This window comes from Rhinoraja longicauda, chromosome 24, assembly GCF_053455715.1.
Source record: "Rhinoraja longicauda isolate Sanriku21f chromosome 24, sRhiLon1.1, whole genome shotgun sequence".
In the NCBI taxonomy this organism is placed as follows: Eukaryota; Metazoa; Chordata; class Chondrichthyes; order Rajiformes; family Arhynchobatidae; genus Rhinoraja; species Rhinoraja longicauda.
The window spans coordinates 15795758-15822087 of NC_135976.1; the positions used below are offsets into that span (position 1 = coordinate 15795758).

Here is a 26330-nt window from a genome sequence, read left to right on the forward strand (position 1 = left end):
AGTTTGGTCAGTAAACTGAAGTCCATTGAAATCAGGAATATTAACCTGAATTCTGCAGATGGGTAATTTCCTCCTCTTGGCCCAGAATAACAACTTCAAGTCGTCTGAAATATTTTGCAAGACCAAGCCATATTATTATTACTTTGTGATCATCTACGTCTTGGTTAGTAAAACAAACAGAATGAAAAGGTCTGATTTTACATGAATGGACAGCTCGCATTTGAATCTATATTAGTAGAGATGCCAGGTGTGGTCTCACCGAGACCCCGTGCTGTTGCAGTAAGACTTCCTTAGTTCTGTATGTACCAGACCATAATAGTAGTTAACATATGCCTTCGCAATTGCTTGCAGTTCACCACTGGTGTAGGGAAGAACGAAAGTGGTGGGCTTTTTCATGGCAATGGAGAATGTGAAAACAGTGGTGTTGGAGCTTTTCCGATGGTCGTTTTATTAAAGGATAGTGGTAACCTTGTTGATGCGTTAAAATGATCTTACACACTATTTCAGTGATTGTCAGCTGAATTATTGCCATCAGGTCTTTGCAGTTAATTGTAAAATAGAATTCCAGAAAATGGAATTAGTCATGCTGCTCAGTTTTGTTTCTCTTGAGAACAGAATATAGATAGATAATTCAAACCCGAGTTTCGCCATCAAGGACTATGTGCAGACCTTTTACATTTTGCATATCTTTTCAGTAGGTAGCATAGTCTTATGGATGAAGATTTGGAGTATAAATGGATATTTTATGCTTCTGACTCTGCTGCTGTTGGAGGTTATTCATTTCAATCAGCACTTGGTTTCTAAAAGTAGTATATCCTTGGCCTTTCTGCGTCATCTTCATTCATTGGAGAGCTGTGTAATGGATGTCACAGGTGTTTACCATGCATTGAGAAATAAATGGAAGTCATTTCTGTAAAGGTATGCAAGCTAATAAAGGAGCAGAACCCTACAATTTGACACTACCATTTGTAAACTATGCACTTTTCACTCAATATATAGTCTGCATGTTTAATACTGCCTTTTGAAAAGATTACCATTACTTTGTGATTTCATTAAAATTCTTTCCCTTCTGTGGAAAGAGCAGTACCTGTTCTTGTCTGAGTAGTATGTAACACAGACACAGAAGTCCTTCTTTAGAGATACAGCGTGGAAACCGGTCCACTGTCCCACAGAGTCCGCAGCAACCAGCAATCACACCGTACACTAACACTATCCTACACTCTAGGGACAATTTACAATTTTACCAAAGCCAATGAACCTATAAACTGGTACGTCTTTGGAATGTGGGAGGAAACTGGAGCACCCGGAGAAAACCCATGATGTCCTGCCCCATCTATGAAATAAAGATGGCAAAAGCAAGTCTAAAGTTTCTGCAGGATTGAAAAGTGGAAATAACTTTTTAGATATGTATTCATTGATGCTAGGTTAAAATGCATCCTCTGCAATACCTTTGCATATGAACACCTATAAAATAAACTCTTCATCCTCGCCAATTTTTCTGATATGTAAATGGAAGAAGCCGTCAAGGATAATGACGGAGTTCTGGGCACAGCAGAAAATTAGAGATCACCCAATTTTTAACCAGGCTAGATTCCAGAAATTATAAAATGAATGCATCATATGGTCAAAGTACACAATTGGATGTAATTGTGCTGAAAATATAGCACAGAAATTGCTCACTCCCCAACTGTATTTCATGGTGAGGCACAAACAAATCTATAAAATTAAGTGGTCATCTAATTAGAGCGCCCTCTGCTAATAATCCAGGTATTAGAAAAATGATCATTTATAAAGTCTACTTTTCTTCCTATCATTTTGTTTTACCTTATCCTATTTCCTTAGCTCTACCCAGCTGCTGACATATTTGATACATTAATTTCAATAAAAATGCACATTTTGAGGCAGCAAGATGCTTTGTATAAAAGTTTCATGTCATGCATAACTTGCATGTTTGCCATCCTTATACTTTAGATTTACTTTTAGTTTGTACCTCTCAATTGTTGTCATGCTTGGTATTTATTTTTCCCCCCAGTGTTCCAAAGTTGTCTGGCAGTTACATCAGCTTTTATATCTGCACTCCATTCTTTTGAATAATTAAATTGGACAAAATACCCGCGATGTTTTTAATGAGAACTTGATCAAGTGGAGCATCTACCTGAATCTTGCCTATAAATAAAATGATCATTGTCCTTTATTGATAACAATAGAGTGCATCTAATTCTAAATGTCTGAAGACTAAAATTATGTAGTTCTAACATTATGTGGCACAGAGCCCTCTGTATGTTTTCAAAAGAATTGTAGATCATGGAGTTTGAACTCCTTTTCTATTGAGTATGTGAACATGGATTTTAAAATGCAATCCTTGTTAATTTTGCAGGCTGGAGTCAAAGGGACGTTAGGAAGATTAGTAGGAATATTTGAGGTAGGTTCTTATTTTAATGTGAAGTATTGATGTTTGCATACTGACGGGCAGACGGTTGCTAAAAAACATTTTGTTTGTGTTCTATTCTATTTGTAATTTTGATGTCAATGACTAGTTCATGGGGCATTTGATCAGTGAGCTTTAAAAAGTGAACAAATATCATAAAACAAGTTGTGTCGGATTGGCCAAATACCGGATAATCTGTTTGCTGCAGCATTAAGACCAGCCACATCATAATTGAATAATGTGATGATAAGCAATGTAAGTGGTATCCATTGGCCTGTCCAAGTGCACAAATTCTGGAATTGATGGGAAAGTGACTGATCATATCCAGTTTTTAACTTGGCTTGTTACGTGTGCAGTTTGAAAATGCCACAAGTTCTTTTGATGTTTAAAAGACTGCAATTCACGGTGAAATCCTATGGAAGGAGACTCTGGGTATAAATGTTGAGGATATTATTTTTAACAGGGGTAAGCACAGAGCAACTTAATACTGGACCGTTGTGCCTTTGATTTTAACCTTGAATAATGCTGCCGCGAAAGGATTGTGGGAAAAGTGAGTGGTAGAGTTTCAGGTTGTTTCTGACACTTAACCACTCAAGAGAGATCCAGGAATTTCATTAGCTCTTTAGCGTGCTTGCAAAAAAGGACTGAGCCCAACAAGCAAAAATAAATGTTTCAGGTGTTACATAAGAGTTCCATCTGCACACATGTCTGTAGATTGGGTTGTACCAATCTTCACAGCATTGAACAGTCATTGAATTAGAATCAGAAAAAACATTTCACACTCTTCTTCTCGCCTTAGTCTTTTGTTATCTTTTCATCTCTGGCCTTTGTCTACTCATCTGCCAAATCAGCCATCTCTCACATTTATCCTTCTGTCATTTGCCAGACCTTATCCCACCTCCAGCTTTCTCCCCATAATACAATTAGTTTGAAGAAGAGTCCCAATCTGAGACATAGCCAATCCGTGATTTCCAGAGAGGCTGCCGAACCTGTTGAATTTCTCCAACAATTTGTGTTTATTTTAGTAAACCAGCATCTGCAGTTCCTTGTGTCTAGAAAAAAACATATCACAACTTAAAATTTAGCCCATAAATTTCACTGGCTTTTTTGAAAAGCAGTTCAGTTTGACCCATCACTCCATCCTTTGGCCATAACAGTATATTTTGCCCTGCAAATATTTATTCAATTCTGTTTTGAAGGCAAATGTTCAAGCAGAGCCCACCACTCTATCAAAACCATTCATGCTTTTAAACATCTGTCAATTCTATACGCATTGTTCTATGATCTAAGGAAAATAAAGACAGCTTCCCAGAGTCTACAAGTAACACAAATCGGTCCATGCTGAGACTGTTTAAGTAACTGTATCCGCTGAGATCTTCCTGTTGCTCATAAAAGACCAGAGCCCAGTATTGATCACAATGCCCTTGCCAGATTACTTTATGTTAAGTCTTGTGTTGTACAAATACCAGAATTACATACACAATGTTTTTAACTGCATTACTAACCTGTCTGGTACCTTTCAAAGATCTGACCTGCACTTGTTGAGATCTATATTGTGCTATCACCCAGTGCTGAGGATACATATAGAAAGCAGACAAGTACATGGTGACAAAATGTTGAGTTGTCCTTGGGAGCAGCTGCCACATCTGCTCCTAATCCAACATTGTGTTTTTTGCAGATCAAATGACTCCCAGTGGTGGCCATTTTGAATTTAGTTTTGACAGTATGAGGGTGATTTATTCACATGCACGTGTGATACAGATGCATAAATGAAATTACTAAATAATCCTTGAGCATTTAATTCAAAGTCAAATTCAGAAATGTATTTTGATAATCTGAAGAGAATGTGAGCCAGTCATAAAAGTTGATTCTCGGCTTTACGTCCCACCCTCATAAATTATAGGAGCAGAATTACGCCATTCAGCCCATCAAGTCTGCTCATTCAATCATGGCGGATCTATCTTTTTCGCTCAACCCCATTCTCCTGCCTTCTCCTCTTAACCCCGACAGCCTTACTAATCAAGAATCTGTCAATCTCCACCTTAAAAATATCCATTGATTTGGCTTCCACTGCCATCTGGCAATGAATTCCACAGATTCACCACCCTCTGACTAAAGAAACTCATGGTGGCACAGTCGGCAGCACTGCCATCTCACAGTTCTAGAGACATGGGTTTGATCTTGACTTGAGGTGCTACCTGTGGAATTTACATGTTACCCCTGTGACTGAATTTTCTCTGGGTGTTCTGGTTTCCTCCCATATGCTTATTCATGGGTTAATTGGCTGCTGTAAATTAAGCCAAGGTGGTTGGCAGGGGTGGCAATGGAGTTGTGTAGGTAGGAACTCAGATGCTGGTTTACACCGAAGATAGACACAAAATGCTGGAGTAACTGGATAGAAGGAAAGGGTGACGTTTCAGATCGAGACCTTTCTTCAGACTGAGCATCAGGGGAGAAGGAGTTACAGAGATAAGAAAGTGTAAGAGATCAAAAGAGATGCAGATCAAGGAAAATGTAGAATAAACCGTTGTTAGCTCGGAGAAGGTGACAACAAAGCAGAAAGAGATACAATGTAATCAGAGGGACAGTCAGACTGGTCGGATTAACTGGGAAGGGGAGGGATGGCGAGAGAAAAAGCAAAGGTTACTTGAAGATAGAGAAGTCAATATTCATAAGTGGAATTTATGAAAGAATGCAAGATTAATATAGATGAATGATTGATGGTTGCAACAAATGCCACGTTGCCATGCTGTATGCCTCTTGTTACAATACAGTATTTAGTAAGAAAATAAATGAGTAAATACTGGAATCTGCAGCAAAAAAAACAGAACGATAGAAGAACTCAGTGGATCATGCAGCATCTGTGGAGGTAAAAAGGTGTAAGTTGACATTTTGGGTCAAGACCCTGCTTAAGAATGTAGAGGGAAGAGGAAATAATGCCAGTGTGTACCAGTGCGAGAGAGGGGTGGAACACAGGCGGTGCATGGAAGCAGATTTTAGTGGGGGGGGGGGGGGATGTTGGTTAAATGGAACTAGATGGAGCAGAGATTCACCTGTATCTCTCCCAACCTGGTCTACTGCACTCAGTGTTCACTCGGGAGCAAGGGTGGAGCTGCGAGGTACCGAGGAGACTCCACCCTTGCTCCCCCTCCCCTTAGTCTTAACAGAGACAGTCCCCTAGTCCTTATCTTCCACCCCATCAGCTGTCGCATACAACACACAATCCTCTGAAATGTCCGCCATCTCCAACAGGATCCCACCACTAGCCACATTTTCCATCCCCACCTTTTTCTGCCTTCCACAGGGACCGTTCCCTCCACAACTCCCTGGTGAACTCATCCCTTCCCGCCCAAACCTTCCCCTCCCCAGGTGCCTTGCCCTACAACCGCAGAAGATGCAGCATCTGTCCCTACACCTCCTCCCTCGACTCCGACAGTCCTTTCAGGATAAGCAGTTTCACTTGCACCACCTCCAAACTCATCTATGACATCCGTTGTTCAAGATGTGGATTCTTATACATCGGCGAGACCAAATGCAGACTGAATGATCGTTTCGCGGAACACTTTCACTCAGCCCGCCTGAACCTACCTGATCTCCCGGTTGCTGGACACTTTAATTTTCCTTCCCATTCCTACACAGGCCTTTCTGTCCTAGGTCTCCTCCGTTGTCAGAGTGAGGGTAAACGCAAATTGGAGGACCAGCATCTCATATTGCGCATGGCCAGCTTACAGCCCAGTGGTATGAATATTGATCTCCCACACTTCAGGTAGCCCCGGCATTCCCTCTCTCTATCCCTTCCCCACCCAAGTTGCACTAGCATCTCATTTTCACCCTACAAACAGCTAATAATGACCTGGTTCCTTTATCATCGTTGCATATCTTTTTTGCATATCTTTCACTCATTGTTCTTTATCTCTCCACATCATTATCTATATCTCTCATTTCCCTTATCCCTAACCAGCCTGAAGAAGGGTCTCGACCCAAAACGTCACCCATTCCTTCTCTCCAGAGATGCTCCTGTCCCGCTGAGTTACTCCTGCTTTTTGTGTCTACAAATTACATTTGGGGATGATCAAGTGGCCAAAGATAGGATATCTCAGTTCTAGGGCTGGCGTGGAATATGATAATGGGTTAGGTTTATTGATGTTACCAGTACCAAGGTATAGAGAAAAGCTTTGTTTGCATAAGTTCACATGTTATAGGAATAGAATGAAGTCATTCAGTCCATCAACTCTACTCTGCCATTCATTCATGGCTTATCTATGTTCCCCTCTCAACCACATTCTCTTGCCTTCCCCCATAACCCCTGGCACCCGTACTAATCAAGAATCTGTTAATCTCCGCCTTAAAAATATCCATGGCTTGGCCTCCTCAGCTGACTGTGGCAATGAATTCCACAGATTCTTTGCATGCAATCCATTCAGGTCAAACTCGAGTACAATAGGTAGAGCAATGGGGGAGATAGAGTGCAAAATATCAGCATTGTCGCACATCAGTTCCATTGACAATGGGGTAGATGTGAATCAGACAGTATCCTAGCTTACGGGATAGGGCTGGCACCCCTCCCAACCCTTCCGAATTTGGCGGAAAGTTTCTGCTTTCTTATTTCATTTCCGCCATTCCGATTTCACATTTTTCTGCAAAACAGTCAGTAATTGCAATTTGTCAATTCGGCCACTAGAGGTTGCTTGGGGTTCCGCGAGAAATCCCCCGTGCCCTGGAAGTCACCCCGAAAATGTGGCACCTAAGCTGGGCAAGGCAGCCAATGTCAACCTCATCGGGACTGCCTTGGCCAATTTGTCAAATCGGCCGCTAGAGGTCGCTAGGGGTTCTGCGAGAAATCCCCCCGCCCTGGAAGTCTCCCCGAAAATGTGGCACCCAGGCTGGGCAAGGCAGCCAATCTCGACCTCATCGGGACTTCCATGACCGATCGGTGGGTTGAATTTGCAACCTGCGGCCGGGGCTCTGGAACTCCAGCCCAGCTGGGGCCAGCACATCTATCCCCATAGCCGACTTCCTTGTCCGGCTGGGTAAACCAGCAAAGCTCTGGAACCAAGAGTGCCAGAAAATCAGTGGTGGAACTGTAAAGAGTAAATATTAAATTTAAGTGCAAGATTATATAACTATATTAATTAATTAAGATGGGGTTAAAATATAAAACACAGCAGAAAAGCCAATTACCTCCTTTTTGGGCTGATTATCAATTAATGTGCAAATTTATTTCAAGTACTTCCGTATGCTTAGTCGAGTCGCATATATCAACTCTTTCTTCATAACTTAGTCATACATTTTATGACGATTGTTCTTTTATTCAATACCAAGAGAATTGGGATGTGTAAGGAAAAAGCAAAATAGAAAAAACAAAACATTTTTTTCTTTGTGTTGCAAAAAGTATCTCTATTCAATAACCCTTCTATAAATAGCAGAATACACTCATGATAGGCCTCACATTGTACATGTAGTGCAAGACTTGGAAATAATAGTTGTTTTTCGCACATGAACGTAGTGCAACGCTTATGCGCATTTGGCGTGCATACCTTTTGCTGAAAAGTTGCATTACTTGCCACATTATGAATTTTAATGTAAAATTCTGAATTTTGGACATCAAAATTATGAATTCGTAAAATCAAATGTTGGGAGGTCTGAGCTGGGGGCTATTTCAAAATGAGGTTAAAAATGATAAAATGGTGGTTGTTGAAAATGCAGTCAAAGTGGGGTCAGCTCACAGAAAAACAATTGCTAAATTGAACTTCGGGTATGTTAGATTAAAGGAAACAGCGGTTTGGATTACCTAATGTTACGGGCAAGCAGAATGAGGAAGACTGACTAAGAGTTAATTGGATGACTAGCTGAAGCAGAGATGGAGTTAAGCAAGATTATGGAAGTGGAAGTAGAAAGCTACAGTGAGAGCACTTCAGATGTGGCCTCTGTGGTCTCCACGTGTTCTACCACAGCCTGCTTGACTTGTATATGAGTTTATTAATTGTATTTCTTTCTTTGCCAACCGGTAACTATTTTACAATTACTTTTGTCTAATATTTTAGACAAATTAAAATACAATTTTAATTGCATTTATAATATTGGACTATGATATTGTGGAAACCCCTTTATGAAACGGATGTAATGAAAGTGCAGGCAACTCAATAGGCACCATCCTGACGTAATGATGATTCTTTTCCTGGTTTATTTCCCCGCATTTGTAACTGTGATGCTTGATCATTTACTTCTGTATTTTTCGTGAAAAAAAAACAGTGCTATTTTCACCAAACAAACCAAAATCCTGCTATCTTAAACTTAAAATCCTCTGGAAAGAGTACTTTTATGCAAGTAGATTGTGCTTTAGCAAATTACATTGCAGGTACGATCGCTTCAGCAACATTGTCTAAAACCCCCAATGCAATTGGAAAATGTAACTTTTTGATTAGAGAAATGTAACATTTCTTTCAGTTTAGAAACAATTTTTTTTTAAATTCAAGCTGGAACTCCTTCCTCAATGTGGAAAAACCTGTGCTATCACAGCTGATATTCCATAATATTTTGCAGCCAATATCCATTACTTTTGAATAATTTTATTTTTCAGAATCAAGACAGAAAGCATAGAACGTATGTGTATGTTCTGGTAATAACAGAGGTGTTGGAAGATTGGGAGGATTCAGTAAATATTGGTAAGATGAAACTCCACTATATTTTAAGTGGAGATTTCAAATCTCTTGCTCTCTTGCTACCACTTTGCTGCTGTAACACTATAAATTTCCCTGGTGTGGGACGAATAAAGGAATATATTATTATTATTTGTTAATGTTATCATTCATGTACATTATCATTGAGAGGTCAGTGATGCATGATCTGCCCATTATGTATAATTGACCCATGTTTTCCACATGAATTCAACATAATTCAAACCAGAAGTGAAAGGATTGAATGAATAGTTTTGATTATGTTCTGCATTAATACAAATTGACACAATGCAGCTGGAATAGCCTTGTGTAATGTTATATGGTTGAAGTAGACTTCTCAGCACAAGATTGGCACGATACTTCTAGCATCAGGAGAAAATTCCTCTTGACAGATCTTCTAAGAAAAATTTATTGACTCTGCTGATGTCAATCTGTGGGTGTCTGTGTTCTCCTTCCTCAACCATCTCCTCTGCCAATGCCAATTTGAGGTTTTTTTGGTATTGTTTACATTTTGTATTGTTTTACAAGCTGAGCCCCATTTTCCCAAATTGAGAAATACAGCCTGTACAAGTGGACCTGTACAAGTACAGAGAGGTACAGCAGAAAATCTTACAGCAGCCCCACAATTACATAGACTCAGACATTACAAAAATTATATAGTACGGAAATTATACCACAAGAAAATGAAAAGGAAAAAAATGTTGGCGCAAAAAAAAGACCCACGTGCAAAACACAATTCAAGACCGAGTCCACAGTCATGCAAGAGGTGGTCCATCGTATCTGTTGCAGATCAGTTCAAGAGCATGATAGTTGCAGTAATGTTGCTGATCCTGTAGATGGTGGTGTGGGACCTCAGGCTTCTGTACCTCCTGTCCGACGGTAACAACGAGATGTGAGCACGGCCTGAATGGTGGGGATCCTTGATTATAAATGCATAAACTGCAACTTTTCTAAAAACTTTATCCCTCTATGTCTTTACAGTAAAAATTCTCAATTGTGTAAACTTAATCTTTCTCCTTTCGTTTAGGGAGAAAAAGGGAATGGTTTAAAATAGATGATGCCATTAAAGTTCTTCAGTGTCATAAACCTGTACAGGCCTCATACTTTGAAACCTTCAAACAAGGCTATTTGGCAAATAATGGAACTCCTGTTGTTGCAACGTTATCTGAAGATAAGGCCTCAACATATGCTGTTGCCAATCAAAGTTCAGTATCCAGTATTAGATGACTGAGAAGAGCTTCACAGTAATTGACTCATCTACATCAAGTCCCAAAGGCATGGACTTGAAAGGAGTTCAGTGAAAGAATGTTTGATCTGGTTTGATTGCTACTATACATTGTATATGTATAAATACATTTTGCATGAAGACCTGTGCAATGTTGATAACAATACTTTATATTGTGATGTATAATATAGTGCTGAAGATCAAAGCCATAACTAGTAAGGTTTTTTTTTGTTAGATATTGTATATTTTTGATAGAATTGTGAAATTAAGGTACCAGTGTTGCATCCAATTGTCTCCCTGGTATTTTCCTTTGGAATTCTTAATTGTAAGGTGGCTTGGATTTCAACCTAGAGATATTTGGATGCCAATTTTAGTTCTCTGCAACTTTTTGTATACAGCTTTTGTAAATTTTTGGCTGGCTTATCACATGCACCACTGCTGTTTACGAAAACAAAGGCAAAGAAACAGTTGATCACTGACTTGTAATACTTTGTGGAATAACCTACAAGACATGCATAATACCTTTGTTAACGTACACAAGTTGTTGAAGAAGGCCTTTAAAACATTTTTACTTATGTACGACTACTACAAGCCATGCACATTGGGTCGTCATCTGTGGAGCATTGAATTATATATATTCCATTTTGCAGAATATATTTGTAGCTGTCGACTCTTTCTCCTGATCTGTGCTGTTCTCATTGTTCTACACTGGAGTTAAAGGATGCTCTTTGCAGGTAATTCAAGGTATAAACAGACTTGAGAATTTGGTGTTTTGAATTTTTTGATTGTTTTTGTTATTCTTGCAATTTTAAAGTGACACTGTATACTGCTTAAGCACGTAAACCGATTAACTTTGTCGTTAAGTTCCTACTCTAGACAAATGCAGAACAAAAATTGCCCTACATTTCTCTCTTTAAAGGATAAACAAGGTAATTTTTTTTCCTGAGAAATGTAGCCCTGTTTCTTTTGAAATAAGTGCTCTATATTGATCACTTTAAAATTTGATTTCTTTTAGGTTTTATATTTAAGTCATGAATATAGAAACCCAGAATTTCTTAAAGATTATCATCGAATATTATCCTCATGTACAGTGCGGTGACTTAAAAACTGTATCTTGTAAGCACAAATGAGAAAGGTACATTACTGGAGAAAATATCCTTATGTCAATTTTGGATGGGCTGCTTTTAAGAAAGACTCGTGGGTCAAAGTTAGACTTGTCCTTTCATTTGCCCCAGATTCAAAGCGGTGTAAATATGCCTTCATTACTTTTTTGCATACTTTCCCAATCGCATTCTTTGAACATTTTGAAAGAAGATTTGAAAGTTTAAAACCTTTTTACACAAGGTGACAAAGTAACCTAATCCTCAGTCATTGGAGAGGATTTAAACAAACTGGAGTAGCATGCATGAATGAGTTTTCACAGAAGCATCGCCCTATTCTCTAGTGTTCTTTAAAAGTGACAGGTGTCATCAACTGTTTTATTCTGCTTAAGTACAACCTGAAAATGTGAGAAATTAAGTTTCAGTCAAAGTAAAATTGAGTAGTGAATTATACTTCTGACGAGCAAATATGAAAATCTTGTTAATATGTAAAAAAAAGTGAAGAAACCAATGGAATCAGTTGATTATGACCACTTAATGTTTTCAGCTTTTACCTGCAATTAATGCACTGTACATAAATGTGTCATTTTTGGTGCTTTCCTGTGTAAAGCCTTAGATGGAAGGGATAAGTGCTGGCTTTTACAATAGCCTGTATTTGTAAGAACATAGGGCATGTTATCCTGTCCTTCATATTTTAATGCAACCTTTATACTTCACCCGGAGAGATTGTCACTGGAAATGTCTTGTTGTTTTATCTGACTTGAGTGTGATGATACACATGTGAGGCAAGAGATTGAAGATTGTAATAAACCTGTGCCAACGAATAAAACTCACCAGTATTTCAGAAGCCAATTGTTGACTGGATTTTTTTCTTACAATTTAAAGTGCGTTATTGCTTTATATTAACCATGATTTTATATTGAGGATATGATGTCCTACACAAAGCTGCTTATGTAAGTGAAGCTCAGAGCTTATTTGTAAAAAAGCATAATATTGTTAGTCGGTATTAACTTCCACACGATAATATATCAGGTTCCAAATAATGAAATATTATTACAGTATACAGCTCGCGACAGATGACAATTTTGATCGCGTCCTTCAGACTATTGTAAGTGGGGTTGGGGGAGGAATCAAGAAAAGAGAGGTAGGGCACAACAAAGCTTGGCAAGTGGTAGGTGGATACACTCCATCACTTTGTGGTTTACTCACGATTCCAGCATCTGCAGTTATTGTGTCTTCAGTTAGGCAACTTGGTCAGCATGGATAAGTCGGGACGAAAGGAATATTTCCATGCTTTTTCGCTCGATTACTCTATAATATTCCAGGTTATACAATGTTCCAAAACTGTCTGCAAGAGAAAGGAGGTGGGGTAGTGTTAATCAAGAAAGATATCAGAGCGGTGGTGTTATATAGAGGTAATGGTTAGTAACAAAATTGAAGATGCAAGGAACTGCAAATGTTTAAATGGTGTCACAATGACGCAGGTGATTGAGCAGTTGCGTCACAGCGCCAGAGACCCGAGAGCAATCTTGACGTCTGGTGCCTTCCATGTGGAGTTTGCACATTTTCCCTCTGATCACGAGTGTTTCTTTCGGTTGCTCTGGTTTCCTCCCACATGCCTGAGTGTAGTGTAAAGACCAAACAGACCCTGTCAGCTAAAGTGGAGTTGTCAGCTGAATTAGCAGCACAGCATAACAAACTCTTCAAAAACAAGTAGATGTCTTCGAAGATGTTCGAACATGTTCCCAAACAATTCTGGGTTTGCTGAGCAAAACACTGCGGTAGCTGGGCAGACCACCTACTCCCCCTACCGCAAGTAGTGCGACAAGGGTGTGCACAACAGGCTAAGTGTGGCACGGCCTGATTGGACCGGCTAATGATTGACTCACAGGTGGGGGTATGGCACAGTCTGAATCTACGAGAAATGCAATAAAATACAGTGTCAGGCGCCCTCCCAGAGGAGGAGAGAATCCCAGCCTTGGACCGTGTCACAAAGGGTGCCAGATGATCAACAATAGGTCACCACCTGGGGTCGCGCCTTGCTGTGTACTCGGGGTTTGCAAGTGCGTATGCGGATACCGAACTCTATGTGCCTTGTTTGGTAGTGTAATAAAATACCTTGCTCTACAAACTTGTCTGAATCTGGTGACTTATCGAACACAACACTGAGACATGTGGGTTTGAAGATTAATTGGCCTCAGTAAATTGCACCTAATGTGTAAGTGAGAAAGTGGAACAACATTGAACTAGTGTGAACAGGTGATCAATGGTTGGCGTGGACTCAGTGGGCCGAAGGCCCTGTTTCCGTGCTGTATCTCTAAACTAAACTAAACAACTCAGCGAGTCATGCAGCATCCCAAGAGGACGTGGAAAGGTCACCTTTTGGGTCGCAACACTTCTTCAGAATAACAGAATTGGTTTGGGCTCAATCATCCATAGCAAGGGAAGTATGGCACCGTTCGTTGTAAGTAATCTTTTGGCCCCCAAAAAGTGACCCCCCAATAGTGCAGACCATAAATAGAAAAATATCTGCTGCATCTGCAACTGAAGGTTACTTAATTACCATGGGAGATTTTAACCTATATATTGATTGGATGAACCAAACTGGTAAGAGTATCAAAGAAGAAGAATTTGTGCTGTGTGTCAGGGATTCCTTCCAAGAACAGTATGTTATGGTTTCGAACGGGAAAAAGCTATTTTAGATTTGGTCGTGAGTAATGAGAAAGCAATAATAAGAGATCTTGTGCATCTCTTGGGAGACAGTGACCACAGTTTGAGAGACTTCCAGATCCAGTTTGAGGTTGAACAAGAGCAGATCAAAACGACAGCCTTCTCAACTTAAGGGCAATAATAATAGACGGTAGAGTTGTCTCAGGGGGACTGAAAATAGTTTAAGAGACATGTCAGTAGATGAACAGTGGCAGAGATTCAAACAACTGCCACATAATATACAGTAGAAATTTATCCTAGTTTGAAAGAGATTCCACAAGAGATGCACAGACTGGTTAATAAAGGTAATGGACTTGCAAGGGGAAGAATCTCATCAGGTGGAACATTGATTTTGAATTAAAACTTGCTTGTGACTTCAAAATAAGCAGTTAGCATTTATATGGATTTGTATAGGATTTATTTATATAAGCCATAATGGGCATGTCACCACTAGAATTAAGCCATCCAGTTCATCAAACATGGCTGATCTATCTTCCCCTCGCAACCCCATTCTCCTGCCTTCTCCCCATAACCCATGACACACCTACTAATTATAAATATCAATCTCCATCGTAAAAATATCCACTGACAGCCTTGTGTGGCAATGAATTCCACAGATTCACCACTGTCTGACTAAAGAAATTCCTCCTCATCTCCTTTTTAAAGGTACGTTAGAGACTCTCATACTGGTGGAAACATCTCTACATTCACTCTATCCAGGACTTTCACTATTCAGTATGTTTCAACGAGGTCCATCCCTCATTCTTCTCACCTCTGGCGAGTACAGGCCCAGTGCAGTCAAATGCCCATCAAAAGTGAGATAAAAGTTTTCAGAGTTTCATCAAGAGCAAGAGTTTGAATCCTGGACTGCCGGAGTGAAGATTAAAGCTAGCTCTCCAAATCCTAGCAGTTGTCCAGGAAAGACTAGCTGTCCCTTGCATGGATTGGGACAACGAAGTCCTCAAAAGTATAGACAACACAGCCAAATTTCTTAACTTAAGCTTGGAAGCATGTACAGGTTTCTTGATAACGAAAACACTACTGAAGTTTGCTCCTGCTTCACAAAGGAAGGTTTGTACGCATGCAGGATGAACTATGTGACTTTTCCCAAAACTAACACCTTGTTTCATAAATGCTCTAAAGCCATGTAATAACAAGTAGCAGTAAATGTTGATCCAACAAATAAAATTCTTGTTATAAACAGTATTAATCCCTCTTTAATGACATTAAAAAATATATGATTTATGACTGGCCACCATTCTTCTATACTTTGCCCAAGCCTCTTCTCTTAACATTCCCCTACAGTAAAGATAGTTACTGCTATGGAAGGTGACAGTAACAATGGTTCACTGGTGCTTTTATTGTCACATGTGTGCAAACACACAGTGCAATTCCTTTCTTGGAAACAGTCCTGTAAAGTATTGTCATACCTAAGCGCATCCTCACTGTTTTGGTCATGTTTTGGCGCTATTTTCAAAGACCAGTCCACGCCCGAGGTATTATGAGTGGTTCCCTTTCTAGGCAAGCCCCAAGCTGCTGCGGGGCCTCCAGCCGTGGCCTTCCCTTGAACATGCGGTTGACCTGCGAACTGACGTCCCTCTCCTTGCCCATCCACCTTTGTGCCCATTGCCATTATAGAATTGTCACATTCCCCTACTATAAAGACGGTTACTGCTCTGGAAGGAGAGTTCGTGTCAGGCCTCACAGATAGACATTTTTTCCCCATTGCTCTAGTCGTAAAGTTGATTTACAACCATTTAGCTTTCTATTTGCTTTTGTATCAAGAAAATTTTCATTTTGTGGGAAGAAATAATTGTGTGTACACACACACACACACACACGCCTATACTGTGTGATAGCAATGTAGCAATCATATAACAATATATATTAAAATTTAGTTTAGAGATACAGCGTGGAAACAGATCGACCCACCCATTGAGTCCACACCAACCCGTTATCCTTGATTTGCAACCTACAAACCAGAGGAAATTTACAGAGCTCAATAAACCTACAAACCTGCGCGTCTTTGGATTGTGGGAGAAAACTGGAGCACCCAGAGAAACCCCACATTGTCACAGGGAGAACATACAAACTTCGTACAGCAGCACCCACAGTCAGAATCATACCCTGGTCTCTGGACAGGTGGAGCAAGCACCGCCATTCAATATGATCATGGCTAATCGTCTAAAATCAGTACCCCGTTCCTGCTATTTCCCCATATCCCTTGATTCCTTTAGCCCTAACTAATCGAACTCTCTCTGAGCAGGCCAGGACTCTATTCATTGGAGAGAAGGAGGATGCAGGGTGATCTTATATAGGTGTATAAAATTATGAGAGGAACAGACCAGATAGACGCACAGAGTCTCTTGCCCAGAGTAGGTGAAACGAGAATCAGAAGACAGAGGTTTATGGTAAAGGTGGATAGATTTAATCGGCACCTGAGGGGTAATATTTTCACACAACGGCTGGTGGATGTACGGAACGAACTGCCGGAGGAGGTAGCTTGAGGCAGGTACTATTGCAACGTTTAAGAAATATTTAGACAGGTAGATGGATAGGATAGGTTTGGAGGGATATGGGCCAAATACAGTCAGGTGGGACCAGTGCAGATGGGACATGATGGTCGGTGTGGTGTGGGCAAGTTGAACTGAAAGACCTGTCTCCATGCCGTATGACTAACTCTATGACTTATACCTGCTTAGATTAATTGATTGGTAATATAAATTCCTGCCTTTAGAGGTGTTGGATATTTATTTGAACATCATTTTGTCTTCGCTGCCACACGCAATCATTGGGCGCTAAGTATTTTAGGAGGAGGCGAACACATGAAACACATCATAGAACTGGTTAGCCTTAGTGATACCACGGGGGGACGCTGTAGACTTAAAGTGGAGTGGTGAAAGTGGAGAACACCTTCGTGTTTTTCCACCTCAATAAGGAAAACAACAAATTAAAGTTTCCAATGTCTAACAGAGTTACAAATTAATAACTCTGTTGAAAATTGTTGTTGGGCAAAACTGAATCAAGAGCCTTGTTTACCAGCTGGAGGCGTTGACCTGAGAATGTATTTTGTGCTTCAGAAAAAAAACTGGTGCAGACTCAAAAGGCGCAGTGGCGCAGAACATGCGATAATGTTGGAAGAATGTTGGGATGCGTTTAGTTATATGATACTTTGGAAAAAATATAACAGTGGGCAAAACCGATACATTTGCCTTTTGCAAATGGTGCCAGTACTTAGTGTATTTTTTTTAGAAGTTTCTGCAGTTCCTGGTTTCTACTCAGTCTGAAGAAGGGTCTCGACCCGAAACGTCACCCATTCCTTCTCTCCTGAGATGCTGCCTGACCTGCTGAGTTACTCCAGCATGTTGTGAATAAAAACCTTCGATTTGTACCAGCATCTGCAGGTATCTTCTTATACTCCTGGTTTCTACTATTCGCTTTTGGTGTCTGAAGGGTCCAGACCCCAGACGTCGCCTGTCCGTGTCCTCCAGAGATGCTGCCTGGCCCGCTGAGTTACTCCGGAACTTTGTGTTCTCTGTAAGATTCCAGCATTTATAGTTTGTGCCTACTTTTGTTTTTGACGTAGTTTTGAAGAATAACCCTCGACATTTGGCGTTGGAAGTAAAATTAAAAATGTACTGTTTGTACTTCCACATTGTATAATCTTGGGCATTTAGTTATTTGCAACATTCAATTATATCACATCCGTCTCAAACTCGAAGCACTAATTAAGTGGTTGCAATCCGATTTGAGAATGTGAACTATTATTATTCACAGTAGCCACAATATGATTCATTCTCTCTTTATCCGACGGTGTCCGTTGAGGCCGGATACTTAACGCGTTGTTCACCCAGTCCCATTGTGGCCCTTAAACATGCTTTTAGCTGTGATTGTACCCGTATTGATCCACGTTGATTAGTTTTGTTTTTTTGCAGGCTCTATCTCTGTCACGCAAACTTGGCTGAAGAAGGGCCCCGAACCGAAACGTCGCCTGTCCATTCCCTCCACAGATGCTGCCTGACCAGTTGAGTTCCTCCAGCATTTTTGTGCTTTGTTCATGATTCCAGCTTCTGTAGTTTATTCTGACTATATTTCCATCCTGACTATGGCTTTTTCATCCATTGTTAGAAATTCCCGATCCTGTTTTTTGTCTGCTTTGATCAAGGTCATCTTTTCAGATCTGACACTGTCAATTGCAGTCTCCTTCAGTCGCCGCGCTTTTAAATTGATACTAACTGTGTTCATTATACATTCATTTAACGGACTTAAAATATAAATCCAATTATGCTTTCTGCAATGAAAACAAATCTTACTGGTCTCCACACCGGCCCACAGTCTCGTGTACAACGACTGCGTTGTACTTCATGAACTCTACGTCAAAACAACAGCGGGTTTCTCCCGCGGAATCAAACAATGTATCTTGTATCGAACATGTAAGAATACAAAATAAAATCCAACCACTTTGAGATTTAAAAAAAGTCTTATGAATCCATCATATCGCGGCTACCGTGATTCATAGTTCAATTTCGCAAGTCAAGTTTGTAGACAGTTAATTGATTCTTCGTGCCCTGAACATAGATGTGACATAATTAGATGCTGCAAATAAATACATGTACAAGATTGGCCGGTGTAGGAATACACACTTATTCCTGTTCTCCAGAGATGCTGCCTGACCCACTGAGTTACTCCAGCACTTTGTATTCTGTGCAAGATTCCAGCATCTGCAGTTTCTTGTATCTACAGGTATTAAATGTGTAGGCAGGAACTGCAGATACTGGTTTACACCGAGGATAGACACAAAATGCTGGAGTCACTCAGCGGGTCGGGCAGCATCTCTGGCGAACATGGATGTTCTGGCGAACATGGAACATCTCTAGTGAACATGGCGACATACACAAAATGCTAGGAGGTCAGAAGAAGGATCTCGACCCGAAACGTCACCCATTCATTCCTTCTCAGTGATGCTGTCTGTCCCGCTGAGTTACGCCAGCTTTTTGTGAGACATATAGGAGTTTCTTGTAAGAGGAGGAATGGGTGACGTTTCGGGTCGAGGCCCTTCTTCAAAGCTTGCAGCTGCTTTCACCGCCGAATGTCGGCAGTTATTCTTTAGATCTACCTTAAAAGCAAACGTGTAGGAAGGAACTGCAGAGGCTGGTTTAATTCGAAGATAGACACAAAATGCTGGAGTAACTTAGCGGGATCGAGAACATCTCTGGAGAGAAGGAATGGGTGTCATTTCGGGTCGAGACCCTTCTTCAGACTAAAAGTAAACGTACCGCTTTCGCCTAAAATTGCATATTTTCTAACCGGCGGAAAAGTGAGAACGCCTTTCAACATTATCGCTTAGAAACCGCAAGGCCTTTCGAGTCCTCTGTGGCATAAACTATTGAAAGTACTTTCAATGGCTCCGGCTCTTTCTCCCGTTTTTAACAATGCGTTTTTCTTCTAGTATTTGCTTCGCCCTTCACTATTGTCAACTTACGCACCTCGTCTGCCTTATAATTTACCAATTTGTTCGCCGACGCCCTGTAGAAAATGCAAGCGTATTTGATGAAAATTCATCAACGAGGTTTATAAGTTAAACAAATTAGATATCATCCCACTGCCCAAAAAATAAAATACTGTAATGGAATAATTGCTGTTGGGTCTTGATGTCTAATCACACAATTGCACATTATGTTTTAAGCACTCAAGAAACAAGCGAATCAACCAGGAATATAAAAAGATACAAAGTGCTGGAGTAACTCAGCGGGTCGGGCAGCATCTATGCAGAACATGGATAAGTGACATATACAAAATGCCTGAAGAAGGATCTCAGCCCGAAACATCACCCATATCTTCTCTCCTGTCCCGCTGAGTTACTCCAGCATTTTGTGTCTATCTCGGGGGTAAACCAGCATCTTCAGTTAATTCCTGCACATGGGTCGGTGACATTTCGGGTACATGTGCTCCAGAAATGCTGCCTACCCCGCTGAGTTACACCAGCACTTTGTGTCTTTTTTTGTAAACGAGCACCAGCAGTTCCTCGTTTCAAAACCGGGGATATCATTTCCTCAAAACATTTGCTTGCTTTTCTCACATTAACGCTTTCGGACGTTGCAATAATTCACTCCCCTGAGGGCTTTGCTTGAATTATTTTGCCATCACATTTTCTTTCTTCAAAAAACATACTTTATTTTTATATACAAAACGAGTATTTATACACTAAACAAAAATTGTGGAATCAAGAACCAGAGGACATAGGTTTAAGAGGAGAGGGAAAAGATTTAATAGGGACCAGAGGGACCATTTTCATACAAAGGGCGGTGGATGTATGGAACGAGCTGCCAGAGGACGTCCTCTGAAGCAACATTTAAAATACATTTGGACAGATGCATGGATAGGAAAGGTTTAGAGGGATACAGGTCAAACGCGGGCTGGTGTAGGCATGGACAAATTGGGCCAAAGGGCCTGTTTCCGTGTTGTATGACTCTAATGTCTCTATACTGTAACTATATGCAACAACTATTCATACACTCTCAGTGACTGTACATCCAACACAGTACTGTTCACACCTATTTTTAAACCGAATATCCTTGCAATTACATTATTCCATTAGAGTAACCCCATCGGCTTTGCTCTGGGGCTTGTGCGGCGTAACTCTGCCCCGTGTGTGTGTGTGTGTGTGCGGCGTAACTCTGCCCTGTGTGTGTGTCTGCCGTGTGTGTGTGTGCGGCGTAACTCTCCCCCTTGTGTGTGTGCGGCGTAACTCTGCCCCGTGTGTGTGTGTGTGCGGCGTAACTCTGCCCCGTGTGTGTGTGTGTGCGGCGTAACTCTGCCGTGTGTGTGTGTGTGCGGCGTAACTCTGTCCCATGACCTCGCCCGAGCCTGCGTGTGGGCGGCGCCGCGTGACGCAACAATGGCAGGCGGGGCCGAGCTCGCCGCTGATTGGCCGGCGGAGCAAATGACAACAAGAGCAGGTGACACGGAATTCTTGGAAAGTTCCTGGAAAGCTGCAGCCCGGAGACAGCGCGCGCTGCACCAGCGCTGCATGCACCAGCGCTGCATGCACCGACCCCGGGCCTGCTGCACCAGCGCTGCATGCACCGACCCCGGGCCTGCTGCATCTGCGATGCATGCACAGACCCCGGGGCCTGCTGCATTAGCGCTGCATGCACCAACCCGGGCCTGCAGCATCAACGCGGCATGCACCAACCCCGGGCCTGCAGCATCAGCGCTGCATGCACAGACCCCGGGGCCTGCAGCATCAGCGTTGTAAGCACCAACCCCGAGACCTGCTGCATCAGCGCTGCGTGTTCTAACCCCACGACCTGCAGCATCAGCGCTGCATGCAATAACCCTGGGACCTGCAGCATTGAGACAGCGGGCGCCACATAGTTACCCCGGGATCTGCAGCATCAGGCGCTGCATGCACGAACCCGTGCAACAACCCCGTGTCCAGCATCATGCACAGCATGCAGTAACCGAGTACCCTGCAGCCTGGAAATGTCAAGGGGTGCATACCGTAATCCCTGCAACCGGGATTATGCAGCAACCCCGGCCCCTGCAACCTGTAATATCAGACGGTCCATGTTGGCTCACAGCAACCCGGTCTCTCCTGGCGGGCGCGGCCTCTGGAGCCGCTCCCTGCTGATAGATCAGCCTGGAACACCGGCCTGTTCGGTGCTGGTAGTCCCGGCCTCTCCAATCCCGGTCTCTGCTCCTCCAGCCCGCACAGACTGGCGACCTTGGCCTCTGTACAGTCAGGGCTTCCTGCGGGGAGATTGAGGCGCCTGCCTAATGTTTGTATCTGCACAGAGCTGCTGCTTAAAACGAAAACAAACACACACACACATGCAAAGCCAGCATCATCTTTCCAGCTTCCTCGTTTACATTACATTTATCAGCCTTGCTCTCTCTCTCTCACTCACTCACTCTCACCCACTCTAACAATTAGTTGTTTGTGAAGCCATCTTTTTCAAAACAGAAAGTGTCGGGGAGGGGGGGGGGGGTTGAACTGGAAATAGGAGGCGTTGGCCATCATAGGCGTGTCTTACATTCAACGCGTTCAATGATGTTTGGAGAGGAAAAGGGGAGAGAGGGGGGGGGGGGGGGAGAGAAAGGAGCGAAAGAGAGGGGGAAAGGGCGGAAGAGGGAGGGAAAGGAGGAGGGAGAGAGGGGAGAAACCTGAGTTCTAGTGTGATCTCCCACGGTCTGTTTGGGTCGCCGCGTACAGACTGCTATCTTCGCGTGACATTTTTTTTTTTTTTTGCTTTAAATTCCTCTTGTTCGGGGGAGGAGGGAGAATTAGCAACAACAACAGAGGGGGGAGAAAAACACAACCCCGGCCTTGTTTCCCCCGAGCAGAAAGTACGCCTCGTGGGGTGGGAAGTCTAAATTCAGAAAGAGTCGGTGGGTGAAGTTTAACGTGTGGTGGACGCGCATCACTTGATTCATGAAGGCGGGGCGGGCGAAATGAACCAGAGAGCTCCATTTGAAAGGGTTAACTCTTTCCAAGAATCAGAAACGAACAAAAGGCTGTCCATTTTCGTTCTCTCTCTCTCCCCCTCTTCCTCTCTCACTCTCTGCCGCCCGTGGTGCTTCGACTGTGTGCCTGTCAGTGAGGGGAAAGAGTTGAATTAGGCCGAATGTATTAAATTAGCGTCTGGCTGTTAATAGTGGAGTTACAGTGGGAGGGGAGGGGGGGAAGCAGCTTGTTCCTAGTATCGGAGCGTTGCTCGCAAACCATTGAATAACGACAAGGTGCGTGCGTTTGATACACGGAAATGTGTTCGTTTAATCTCCATCAAGCCGCCTTTGGAGAAAAAAAAGACCCGTAAATGACTTGCTTATTAATGAACTGAAACGAATATACCCGGAGTGTCATTTGGACCGGCCAGGCAGCACAAAAAGTGAATATCAACGCACACGTTCATGCCTTTGTTTAATTGCTAAAGCTTCGCATCGGAGCCATTGATTTTTACTGGAAAGCATTTTCTTTCCCGATCTCGATTGCATATATTTAGGTTCCGCCTGTCTACTGTTTACGATGGTGTTTAGAAAATGAATCTGGATTCCGCCCGAGATATTGTTACTTTCGAGCAATTTTGTTTTTTTACGAATTGAGTCCCAGCGGCTCTCTAGTGTTCTGCAGCAGCGCCTTGCATGGGAAGTTAAATGATATCAAGAGTTGTACCAGCTTCACCATTTGTCCACCTTGCTTCTTGTCTAGATCTGAGGGCGGCGGAAAATAACCAGCTCCCTTCTGGCCCGCGTTAATCTTGCGATCGGTGTGGGGATCAGCGGTCATTTGAATTCATCACCCCTATGATTTGTCAAGAGAAGGCAGCAAGGCTGCTGTGCGCCGGTAATTGTACCCAAGACCCGCTTGGCCTCCGAGAAGGACAGACAGACTTGGTCCGTATCTCCTGCACCATGAGTCATTTGGAACTTACAGGTACATTTGTCACGAACGTTCAGACTTTCAAATGCGAAGAGGCGCGGTGGTTTATATGAAGGCAATTTCTTAAAAAATGTCCGGGACTGTTGTGGTCCCTTTGTTCCAACATTGCTTCGTTGCCTTTGTTGCATTTTAATCAAATGGAGTAAGTTCTCAAATTCGTCTGTTTTGATCTGTCCTTTTCACACCTGACACTTCCATATCTCTAGACTCCCCCTCCCCCGACTCGCAGTCTAAAGAGGGGTCTCGACCCATTCCACTCCAGAGATGCTGCCTGTCCCGCTGAGTTACTCCAGTATTTTGTGTCTGTCTCCATTCCCTTAGATGTCCAGCATTTGTTTTGTAACTACATATTTTATCACATATATTTTAACACAATGTTGTTACGCATAATTGTTATCCCACCCCTCCTATATGAGAACTGATGTCTAGAATAGAATTGACGCTAAATTCTTAAAACTGCTAAATTCTTGTTTCGTTATCCTTGTAACTTCACGGCGTATTGTCCGCATGTTGAATGTGCTGTGTTTAAAACAGTCAGTTGCAGACAATGGGGTCTAAAATAATTCGGACGCGAACATTTGGAAATTTTCAAATGCATACTTATTTTATTATTGCTGTGTTACAAATATTCCCTTGTGTTAGAATGAAATCACTAATTGGAAAATAGGGTTTGTTTCATTTTTTCTCCCCCCTCCCCCCTTCCCCCCTTCCCAGAAATTAACATTAACTGAATTAAACAAATTTATAATTGATTTTCACCTGTAATTATTCAGACTCCAATCATTGGGCTTTTGGATGCCACACTTTTTTAATGAAATTTAAAAAAGATTTATTTATTAAGTTTTAGTATATTGTAATTGTCCCCAACATCATTGAATAAAACAAGTAGGTTTGTAGGGTGAAAGGTTTGATGTGTTATGTAAATTGCAAAGTACAAAATATTATGAGCTGTTTTCTCCAGTAAAGAGTTTAATTTAAAAAATAAGTGAATGGGATTCTGCACACATTCGGTAAATGTAAAGTGTAAAGACAAGAGAGAAGCAAATGGATACTGAGGCGAGTTGGAAGTTAAGGAAACAGTGTGCATATTTTTGAGTAAAATATTTGTTAATATACTGACTATTTTACACTCTGGTAAACTCTAGCTCAACATAAATATTGTCGATTTTTGTTCTCTAATGAAACAACTGTGGTTAAATTAGCAAAGTTTCTTAAGGAGAGTAGTGGAAAAACAACTTTTCTGAAAAGCTGACAGTTTGTGTTCCAGTTTTCCTACCTCTGACGGCTTTGCCCTGTGGCATACCGTTGCTCTGTTTGTATAGAATTTTATTTATGCAAATTGGATAAATCGCATTGTGATCAGTTCCGAAATGTTCTGCTCCCTTTTTTTTTTTAAAGCCACAAATGTCAAACAAATGATTTAATTTAGTTACTTTGAATAATAATTTATCTTTGTTCAGTTCCACACTGGATTCCATATCCGCAATTCCTTGTGCCTCCAATTATTTATCACTTGGAACTTCAGCGTCAGACAGAGTTGGGACCAAACACCCTGATTGTGAAAACGTTGAAGAGAAAAATCTGAATGGGAAGTGACAGGGGAAATTACTTATAAAATAATATATATGAAGAGAGAAAAATTAAGACAAGTGGGTGTGGAAGAGGAACACTTATTTGAAGCCATGTTAGCAGCCAGAGCATTAAACCACAGGAGGAGATTGCAGGCGCTCTGGAATATGTCTCCTGGAACTCCATATATGTTGGAGAAATGCCCAGGGACTCGATAAGGAAGATGCAAATCCTTTCTTCCCAGTAAAAAGTAGCAGAAATGTCCAGGAGAGTGATGTTCCACTTAGGATAAAGTTTTGCAAAACATTATTACTGAAACGTTTGTGGGCAAAAGTGAAAAAAGTCACAGTGGGGAGGAAGTGAATGGATGTACCTTCCTTGCCTGAGTGTGGGAGGCAATAACAGCGAGGACAGGGTAGTGGATCCTGGGAGCATTTTATTCAGGCATTTGATAAAAAGCATGTTACTGAAAATAAAACAAGATTCAGTGAACATAATGTACAAATAATGCCTCACCCCAGAACGAAACTGATGGTGCTAAGAGCATGTAGAAAGGAGGAACTGTTGATGCTGGTTTACCAAAGGAAAAGACAAAGTGCTGGAGTAACTCGGCAGGCTAAGGCAGCATGCAGAAACAAAGAACTGCAGATGCTGGTTTATACCAAAGATAGGCACAAGGTGCTGGAGTAATTCAGCAGGTCAGACAGCATCTAGGTGGGAGTGGGGGGGGTTTGGAGGGAGGGCAGAGGTGAAGAGTTTGAGGCGACAATAGACTAGGATCAGCCGCAAATGACCTCTGGCAGGGTGTTGCCTGGTCAGTCCATTGTTGACTAGAGAAAAAGTGGTCTCGAGAAAAAATGCGGACAACTGCAGAACTGGTAAAATGACTAGGGAGGTGGAAGGGAGAGAGAGGGAGAGGAGGGGAGGGTGAGATGAAGCTCTCTTAAAGGAGAACACAGGTCGGCAATGTTTTGAGTTGGGACCCCCTTTCAAATATGGGCATTACCATTTGACTGGGGACTGTTCCAATGGGAGTTGTTATTTATTTGTTGAGATATTTTTTGCTCAATGCCTTCAGTGGTCTAAACATTGAAGTCACCAGCACAGTGCTTGTGATGCAAACCTAATGAAACATTGAAACTTGCAGTAAATGGCATGCAGTGCGTAACTCAGCGGGGCT

At 41.8% G+C, this 26330-nt stretch overlaps 2 protein-coding genes across 5 annotated transcripts in view; both read left to right on the top strand.

Annotated features, from left to right (window-relative positions):
- Positions 1 to 12277, top strand: part of LOC144605437 (diphosphoinositol polyphosphate phosphohydrolase 1) — a 66991-nt gene extending 54714 nt beyond the window's left edge. For 3 of the 4 annotated variants that reach the window (XM_078420694.1, XM_078420697.1, XM_078420695.1), the window contains 3 exons: positions 2378 to 2422; positions 9009 to 9093; positions 10133 to 12277. In XM_078420694.1, the coding sequence (XP_078276820.1) occupies positions 2378 to 2422; positions 9009 to 9093; positions 10133 to 10332 (330 nt within the window). In that variant the 3' untranslated portion in view covers positions 10333 to 12277. The remainder of the gene's footprint in view (positions 1 to 2377; positions 2423 to 9008; positions 9094 to 10132) is intronic. The other variant, XM_078420696.1, reaches the window with a different exon arrangement.
- Positions 12278 to 23356: 11079 nt separating this feature from the next.
- LOC144605438 (suppressor of cytokine signaling 2-like) overlaps positions 23357 to 26330 on the top strand; it is a 28043-nt gene continuing 25069 nt past the window's right edge. Inside the window, exon 1 of the mRNA XM_078420699.1 lies at positions 23357 to 23575. Coding sequence (XP_078276825.1) covers positions 23446 to 23575 — 130 coding nt within the window. The 5' untranslated portion in view covers positions 23357 to 23445. The remainder of the gene's footprint in view (positions 23576 to 26330) is intronic.